Source organism: Berghia stephanieae, chromosome 14, assembly GCF_034508935.2.
Source record: "Berghia stephanieae isolate SIO BIC M18660-M18661 chromosome 14, UCSD_Bste_1.3, whole genome shotgun sequence".
NCBI classification, from domain to species: domain Eukaryota; kingdom Metazoa; phylum Mollusca; class Gastropoda; order Nudibranchia; family Aeolidiidae; genus Berghia; species Berghia stephanieae.
Window position 1 is genome coordinate 914,485 of NC_088373.1, and position 10,000 is coordinate 924,484.

At 34.8% G+C, this 10,000-nt stretch overlaps 1 protein-coding gene across 3 annotated transcripts in view; it reads right to left on the reverse strand.

Annotated features, from left to right (window-relative positions):
- LOC144959391 (uncharacterized) overlaps positions 1–10,000 on the reverse strand; it is a 190,401-nt gene that overhangs the window by 95,408 nt on the left and 84,993 nt on the right. For all 3 annotated transcript variants that reach the window (XM_078891966.1, XM_078891965.1, XM_078891964.1), the window contains exons 5-11: positions 6,141–6,278; positions 4,184–4,348; positions 3,836–3,979; positions 2,641–2,805; positions 1,801–1,938; positions 1,374–1,490; positions 846–1,000 (exon numbers count right to left, since the gene is read on the reverse strand). In XM_078891966.1, the coding sequence (XP_078748092.1) occupies positions 846–1,000; positions 1,374–1,490; positions 1,801–1,938; positions 2,641–2,805; positions 3,836–3,979; positions 4,184–4,348; positions 6,141–6,278 (1,022 nt within the window). The remainder of the gene's footprint in view (positions 1–845; positions 1,001–1,373; positions 1,491–1,800; positions 1,939–2,640; positions 2,806–3,835; positions 3,980–4,183; positions 4,349–6,140; positions 6,279–10,000) is intronic.

A 10,000-nucleotide genomic window follows, 5' to 3' on the forward strand; every position in this document is an offset into this window, starting at 1 on the left:
AGTATAGTAGTAGTAGTAGTAGTAGTAGTAGTAGTAGTAAAAATAGTAGTAGTAGTAGTAGTAGTAGTAGTAGTAGTAGTAGTAGTAGTAGTAGTAAGGTAGTAGTAGTAAAAATAGTAGTAGTAGTAGTAGTAGTAGTAGTAGTAGTAGTAGTAGTAGTAGTAGTAGTAGTATAGTAGTTAATGTAGTAGTAGTAGTGTAGTAGTGTATAGTAGTAGTAGTAGTAGTAGTAGAAAGTAGTAGTAGTAGTAGTAGTAGTAGTAGTATAGTAGCAGTGGTAATAATAATAATAATAATAATAATAATAATAATAGTAGTATGTAGTAGTAGTAGTAGTAGTAGTAGTAGTAGTTAGTAGTAGTATGTAGTATAGTAGTAGTAGTGTAGTAGTAGTAGTAGTAGTAGTAGTAGTAGTAGTAGTAGTAATAGTATAGTAGTAGTAGTAGTGGTATTAGTAGTAGTATAGTAGTAGTAGTTAGTAGTAGTATAGTAGTAGTAGTAGAAGTAGTAGTAGTAGTAGTAGTAGTAGTAGTAGTAGTAGTAGTAGTATAGTAATAGTAGTAGTAGTAGTAGTAGTAGTAGTAGTAGTTAGTAGTTTAGTAGTGGTATAGTAGTAGTAGTAGTAAGTAGTAGTAGTAGTAGTAGTAGTAGTAGTAGTAGTAGTAGTAGTAGTAGTAGTGGTAGTAGTAATAGTAATAGTATAGTAGTAGTGGTATTAATATTATTATTATTATTTATTATTAATTATTATTATTATTATTAATAGTTATTGTAGTAGTAGTAGTAGTAGTAGTAGTAGTAGTAGTAGTAGTAGTAGTAGTAGTAGTAGAAGACATTTAACTCACCGACAATGTTTCATCATTCTGCGTCTGCCCAGGGCTGCCAACCTTGGACCACTGGACTTCGTAAGGCTTTGGGTTGGCGTCAATCTCACACACGATTGACACTTCTTCTCCTTCGTTGACAGTTTTGGTCGAGGGAACTTTGATAATCGGGGCATCTGGAAATTAGGGAATATGTCTTAGAAATAAATGGGGGTACGATTGTTCAGTTGGTAGGGCACTTACTTCACACGCAAAGGGACCAAGATCGATCCCGGGTGCAGTCGATAATTTTTTCTGACCTCCCCCCCCCCATCCCCTGTCTACCCAGCAGTGAATGGGTAGGTGGGTCTCATGAACCTGGTGGAAAGTAGTTTGCGATAGACTAGCGTCCTATTCATAAGATAACAAGCAATTACTACTACTTTTTAAAATATTAAAACTTGATATTCAGATTCAATGATTTGAGTCAAAATTTGAACATTTTGCACCAGGTTAACCTTGACAAAAAATCTCTGAGAGACGATTGGTCACAAAAATAATTGTACTCACATTGCACCCCAAGTTCAAGGTTTCCTGAAGATTCCCCGATGCTATTTTTAGCCGTACACTTGTATGTTCCTTGGTCTGACACACCCACTGATGCTATAGATCTGGATCTAGATGAACCTATTAAAACAAGGAAGAAATTAAGGATATTCAATAATAATAATAATAATAATAATAATAATAATAATAATAATAATAATAATAATAATAATAATAATAATAATAATATTAATAATAATAATAATAATAATAATAATAATAATAATAATAATAATAATAATATAATAATAATAATAATAATAATAAGAAGAAGAAGAAGAAGAAGAAGAAGAAGAAGAAGAAGAAGATGATGATGATGATGATGATGATGATGATGATGATGATGATGATGATGATGACGATGGTGATGATTCTCTACTAATACCCGAACCTGCTAAAGGTACTGAGTCTTTAGTCCAGGTGACCCTTGAGACCGGTGGGTTGGCATCCACGTCACATTCAATTTGGACTCGATCTCCTCTCTTCACGTTGTAAATGGAATATGGCCTGAATCCAATGGACGGTGAATCTGTGAGGGGATTTATGGATTGAAATATTGATTTGGTGCCGAAACCCGGGAAATAACAAAATGTGATCTGAACGAGTTTTCATGATCCCATTAGGGTTGTTTGAAATTAGAGTAAAGATAGGTATTTCTTTCAGTCATTCAGATTATAAATTATCGCTTCGCTCTCTCTCTCTCTCTCTCTCTCTCTCTCTCTCTCTCTCTCTCTCTCTGTGTGTGTGTGTGTCTCTCACACACAGACACACACACACAAATTCAATCTATCTATCTATCTATCTATCTATCTATCTATCTATCTATCTATCTATCTATCTATCTATCTATCTATCTTTCTATCTATCTATCTATCTATCTATCTATCTATCTGTATAGCTCTTCCTCACTTCCTGTCTCTTTCCTTCTCTTTGGGTCTCTCTCTCTCTCTCTCTCTCTCTCTCTCTCTCTATCTCTCTATCTGTCCGTTAGTCTATCCTCCCCTTCACTCTCTCCTCTGTCTGCCTATCTCTCTCTCTCTCTCTCTCTCTCTCTCTCTCACACACACGTACACATATAACTCACTCACTCACACACACACACACACACACACACATTTCCTTTTTTTTCCTTAGAAGAATAAGCCCAACACATTAATAATAATTATTTAATTTTTCTCTAATTAAGCCTTTTAGTAACATAAAAATAATCCTTTAAAGTTGGATAACTCACACTGTACGCTTAACACGATGGACTTGATGAGTTTGTTATCGACGTTGAGTTCGTTGTACAAGAGACAGGAGTAATTGGCTTGGTGGTCACTCTTGTCCATGGTGATGCTGATGCTACTGCTGGAGGTACCGCCCATCTCCGCTGCGGGTTTGGTCTCCGCTGGTGCTGTGAAAATAATAAAACATTTTTTTTAATTAAAAAAAAAAAGATTAAGATGACGTCACTCAGGTCTTTGTTTTTGGTTTTTGTTTTTGCCATCCGCGTTTATGAGTAATGCTCACTGAATTGCATTAACCTGACTATAAACATTCATGGATACACACAGTTTTGTGTGTTGGTCCCTTATACTTCCGGATGGCAATGTTATGAGCTTCTTAGCCAAGCGCATACTATCTATAGACAGGCAGTGTCGCTCAGCGGTACGATCTTTGCATCGTACCCGCAAGGTACCGAGTTCGATCACTCGCCGCTGCGCTGTGTGGCCTTGAGCAAGTCACCTCACCCTAGCTCAATTTGCGGCGCTGCACTGCAGCTGACGCCTGGGTTATTCCAGTCTTCCCTTGGAAAAGACCCTAGAGACAAATTTCCCCTATGGGATGAATGAAGGGAATTTTATTTTATTTATTATTTATTCAGATAACCACGCCCCTCGGACAATTGTGATAAGACAAACAATGACAGTGATTGGTAGACACAGCAAACTACACAGGTTTTACTATCGATGGTATGTGTTAAATAACATACTCACTGTTCTACCGCTTTAACTAAAACAGAAAACTATGTGTAAATTTAAACGTTCAGAATCTGATCGAGAAAATCGAGTGATGACTAATCACCCGTTTGGCCTTATGAAGTAAAAAAAATATTTAAAAATTCTAGAAAATATCAAATGAGGGAATCTGGTTGCTAGTCATGAAATCTGTAAAACTTCTGCGCTCGCCCGGGACCACTTTTTTTTACGAATGTGTCAACAACAACAACAACAACAACAACAACAACAACAACAACAAAAATATTATATATATATATATATATATATATATATATATATATATATATATATATATATATATATATATATATATATAACAAAAAAAAGCAACATAAAATTTAAAAAAATAAACAAAAACAAAAACGTCTGCCTGTCAGTCATGGAAAAACGACTATGACCTTTGAACCCAAATCGGTGACTCACCATTGCTGATGTTGCCGTTCTTCATCCAGACTATCCTTGGACTAGGGTTACCTCCCGTGGAGCTACATGTGAATCGAACCTGCTGCCCCTCGGTGTAGACCTGGCCTGTTGTGTCTGGGGTGACGACGGGGGGTCCGGGAAATACTGGGGGAGTGGAGAAAGACGGAAAAAAAGGGGGGGGGGGGGGTGTGAATAAGAGGATGTCTGTGATCTTTGAACTTTGTTAATACATATGTGACCAACAGTCTAAAAATAGTACAAGTTATGTCAGGATGACCTGATATTTATTTAATATAAATAAATATATATAAATATAATACATTCAACTGCATGTAAGAAGATCCTTACATAGAACTGTAAGCGTGGCGGTTTGAATCCCTGCGTCCTTGGTCTTACAAGCGTACACTCTATTGTCAGCCTTGGTGATGTTTTGGATGAGCAGGTTGTTACCGTCCACCAGACTGTACCTGGGGTCGTTCGTCCATTTGTCACCGTTGATGAACAAGTCTTGGCCTACAGGATGACAGGTAGAAATGGTGATAATGATAATAATAATAATAATAATAATAATAATGATAATAATAATAATAACAATAATAATAATAATAATAATAATAATAATAATAATAATAATAATAATAATTATAATAATAATAATAATAATAATAATAATAATAATAATAATAATAATATAATAATAATATAATAATAATAATAATAATTAATAATAATAATAATAATAATAATAACCATAATAATAATCATGATAATAATAATAATAATAATAATAATAATAATAATAATAATAATAATAATAATAATAATAATAATAATAATAATAATAATGATAATGATAATAATAATAATAAAAGTAGCAGTAGTAGTAGTAGTAGTAGTAGTAGTAGTAGTAGTAGTAGTAGTAGTAGTAGTAGTAGTAGTAGTAGTAGTAGCAGTAGTAGTAGTTGTAGAAGTAGTAGTAGTAGTAGTAGTAGTAGTAGTATTAGTAGCAGTAGTAGTAATAGTAGTAGTAGTAGTAGTAGTAGTAGTAGTAGTAGTAGTAGTAGTAGTAGTAGTAGTAGTAGTAGTAGTAGTAATAATAAAGATATATAACATTTAAATTCTTTGAAACTAGTGTATCAAAGTAAGGGAAATAATCATGGATATTTTTGGAGCAGTCAAGAATTGCATGAATTGTTTCCCTTGCCACTTATCCAATGTGCGGTCTAAAAAAAATCCCGTAATAAGACATCGTAACACTCCGTAGGCTACTATCTCCTATAAGTTACTCGAATCTGATGACGTTAACAGGAAAATGTGAATGTTTTAGGACCAAAACACTTCGTCAGCATAAGATTGTTCATTGAATGTCTGTGATCCGGGGTATTTATATCAATTTATTATTTTATTTTTGGCTTCTTTTCTTTCTATCTTATATTCTTTTTTAATGTTGATATAAGGTATGATATATTTATTAATGTATTTATTTAAACTCAACAATTTATTATCATTTCTTAATTATTTTTTTTAATTTCCCTTAACAGACAGTACAATTTATTGTCATATATTCTATATCATGTCAGAAATAAAACACTTTAGAATGGATCAAGTGTTCTTTAAATGTGGTTATGTGGTCTTGTGGTATGACACTCGCTTTCGGATCAGGAGGTCCTGTATTCGAGCTTATTTCTCATACAGAGACAACGCTGTTAACGAACAGGTATTCCTTTTACACCTTTATACGGTGAGAGAATGTGAGTAAAGAGCCTTTTTCCAAGGATTAAAAAAAATATTGGGTTCATTATTTAGATATATATCCTGATATTTAGTGTATAATATATTTACCTTTATTAAATGAGACAAAAACAAAAACAAAACAAAATAAATAAATAAATAAAAAATAAAAGTAAATAAGTATGTAAACAAACATATAGAAAAAACCCCATTGAACTTTTATTATAGATTAATATTCCCTTACCTATTAATCTGTTCCTTGAGGTGAGAACAAAAAGATAACATCCTGAATACAGATCTCAAAAATAATAGGCAACCCCCACCTCACCCCACCCATCCAAAAAACAACAACAACAAAACAAAAAAAATTTAAAAGACGAAGAAAAAAAAAAGTAAAAATCACCCCCCCCCCCCACCCCCAAAAAAAGAAAAAGAAAAAAAAAACCCACATACCTACAGAAAAAAAAAAAACAATAAAACAAAACAAAACAAACCAAAACCAAAACAAAAAAAAAAAAGAAAAAAAACAAAAAACAAAACAAAACCAAAACAAGAAACCAAAAGGAAAACTCACCGACGCCATCTTTGTTGTTGGCAGCCCAATTGACATTGGCGTTGGTACTCAGTCTACACTTGAAGGTCACACTCTGTCCCTCTCGAGCACTCACGCTCTGAGGCCGCTCGACCCAAGTCACCGTGTCTGCCGACGTCACTGGAGACGGAAAGAAAGAAATGAAAGGCATAAAGTAAGAAATTGAATTGGAATATTTGTGAAAAGTGAAATAAACAACAGATGAATACAACAACGTTAACCCTCTCCTTATCACCCAGAAAATCGTCACATTCGTTACGATGTCACTGACAATTTTATCATTCTGATGTCTCTTGTACATCTGCTTTGATTACAGCTATAAATGCTAAACATTGTGTTGTAGAGCTCATTTTACTGAACAACATTCAAATTCTGTATAGAATGCACTTGTTACTTTTTTGTTTGATTAGGAAAAGTCTATTTTGTGTCGGGTGGGTGTGAATTTTCGGGGGAAAATGTAAAAATAGCTAGTAAGGAAAGAGTTTTAAAAACATAACAGCACGTAATACCAAACATGAAACGTTTCGAGCTCAAAACTGTTCTACAACCAATAACAAGACTTGAAAATAAAAAACAAAACAAAACAAAAAAAATAAACATAAACAAACTACAAAAAACAACAACAAAAAAACAAAAAAAAAACAAAACAAATTGACGTATATTATTTGTAATGTACTTTTAGTCAAATGTGACCGATTTCATCAATATTGTGAAGTTGAATTTCTTTTTTAAATTCTCTCCTTACCAGCTATTTTCAGAATTTGACCCGACACCAAAATCGATTTTTCAAACAGAATAGCAACGAGTATGTTCTATATTTTGTTCAGAGAAATGAGCTCTGCAACACAGTGTCAAGTTTTTATAGCTATAACTATAACAAATTGAAATCAGAATAAGAAAATAAATTGTTGGTTGCATCGTAACGAATGTGACGATTTTCCTGTGTTTGGTAAGGAGAGGGTTAAATTGAGATTTTATATAGAGTAATATCCACTAAGAGTGCTCAAAGCGCTTTAAAAAGGGTCCTTGACCAACAGCAACACGTAAAAAGTAGAACGAGACATGACGTCTGTTAGGCAATATTACATTTTTTTTTCCGACAGAGACAACGTTATCATCATCATAATCCTCCTCCTCCTCCTTCACCTCCTCCTCCTCTTCCTCCTCCTCATCATCATCATCATAATCATCCTCCTCCTCCTCCTCATCATCATCAGCATCATCATAATCATCATCCTCCTCCTCCTCCTCCTCCTCCTCATCATCATCATCATCATCATCATAATCATCTACCTCATCCTCATCCTCCTCCTCCTCCTCCTCCTCCTCCTCCTCCTCCTCCTCATCATCATCATCATCATCATCATCATCATCATCATCATAATCATCCTCCTCCTCCTCCTCCTCCTCCTCCTCCTCCTCCTCATCATCATCATCATCATCATCATCCACATCTTCCTCCTTATCTTTCCCAACTACCCATCCCAACCCATCCCAACCCAACCCATCCCAACCAACCCAATTCCCAATGAATGCCATTTATCAAGAGATCAAATCAACACCAAAAGCACGCCAGGACCAATTCATTGTCTGAACACAAAACCCATAACAAAACAGAACGCCTCCAAAACAAACACCAACCATCGAGTCTCGGAGACCCCCTACTCAAACTCTAATGCGTCCGTGTTTACTCACAAATACGATATGCCCTCACCCCTGGGGCGATACGGATGCTCAGTCTTCCCATCCCCTCTCTCTCCCCCCCCCCCACCTCCCAACGTCGAACCGCACCGTCTCGTACATAATATGATATCTGTCTAACAATATATATATATATATATATATATATATATATAATATATATATATATATATATATATATAAATATATATATATATATATATATATATATATATATATATCAAGGACCCCTCAATACAGGACCGGAATTTCTGAATTTCTGCCTGAGCTAGCGAAGGCATAAGTCTTCTACTCAGAAAGTCAAAACTAGTAGGTAGCAATCTATTTTTATAAACACGTCATGCGCGTAGTTATTTGTAGCATTGTGAAATTAATTTAAACAGCATGTTCTTCAAACAAAATACATATAATTCTTATGATCTTGTAAAAATGATTTTAGAAAAATTAAGAAACTATATCGTTTTGTCCAGTATCAGATTCAAGTCCAGTCAGTATTGAGAACTATATTCGGCGAATGTTTACTCTACCGGCGGAGTGAGTCGGTGTGTTTACAAAATTTGATTTCATACCGAAAGTGACTTCGTTGTGCATGTGGATTACTGTGGATAATTATATTCTATCTAAATTATATTCTAAATAGCCTTTGATTTCAAGGTAAATCTATTTTATACACTTTTGTGTTGTATCTAACTTGCCGAGATGCCTAATAAATGTGGTGTTGTGAACTGTAAGGGGAATTATGATGAGACTAACAAAGCTCGTGTCTTCAAGTTACCGAAGGATGTGACCGAGAAAAGAAAATGGTTAGATGTACTTCCCCCACGTGAAAACTTTGAAATTAACCCATCGAAATTTTTTATTTGTGAAAAACACTGGCCTCAAAACGTTGAAATGGTTAAACTTCCTGGGGGCTTTTCTAAGCCAGCATGCCCACCATCTATCTTCAATGTCCCTACATCGTGTCTTCCAACCCCAAAATCTAAGCCTCGTCCACCCAAAACTGAAGATAAACAATTAGACTATTTTGTGAAGAAAGACAAAATTTTATCTTTTAGTAGTTTCAATCCTGATAAGGAGCTAAAGAAAAAGTATGACAACATAATTATTAACCGTACCTCTGACAAATTTATTTGCCTTTTCATGACTGAGGATTACAGTGAAACTCTTGCATCTGTGATTGTTCATGATAAGGCCACACTGTGCTCCCCTCTTACACTGAATGCACATAAAATGGAATCAATGTGCCTTTGGGGAAAATCCTCAATCCCAATAATGGTCTGGGCACCTTTTCTCAATTCTTTGCCATTGTTCACTCAGTCATCTCATATGAACACAATATTGATAGTGTTATTGATAAAGTTGTTTCTATTTTGAAATTAAATGTGAATTTTGATTCTGTGGATGACATTCAAAAGCCAAACGCTTGAATTTTTTTACAAGACAACTAGAATTATTATGCCATAAAACATTTACCGTATCTGATTATTGTTTTGCCTTAGAATGTTTCCCCAAAGCAAATTATGAAGTCCTTCGCGAATTCCTAATCCTTCCATCTGCCCGCAAGCTTCAGTGTATTATTTCTACCACTGGCGTGGAGCAAGTATTGATAAAAACATTTTTTAAAAGTAACCCTTATCAGAAAAATTGTCTACTTCTCATTGATGAAGTGAAAATTCGCCCCACCATTGCTTATTCTGGTGGTGTTTTGAGTGGCATGGCAAAAAACAATCCAGACTGCAAAGCGAGTTCCATGCTGTGTGTGATGATGAAATGTCTTCACGGCGGACCCAGTGTCATGGTCTCAGTCACTCCGGTCTACAAATTGACTGCAGTTTACCAGTTTGAGATAGTTAAAGAAGCTGCAGCTGTAGTTGAGAAATCTGGTGGCATTGTACTTGGTTCGATTACTGACAACCACAAAATAAATCAACAGTTTTGTCAGCTGTTTGTCAGGACAACCGACTCCCAGGCCATTCATCCCTTAAATGAACAGCGTACTTGGATTTTATTATATGACACTGTTCATCTCCTGAAGTGCATCCGCAACAACTGGATCACAGAAAAATGTAAGAAACTGTCTTTCGATAATCAACATATTGGAACATTTTCTGATGTGATTGAACTCCACCAGGCTGAGAAAG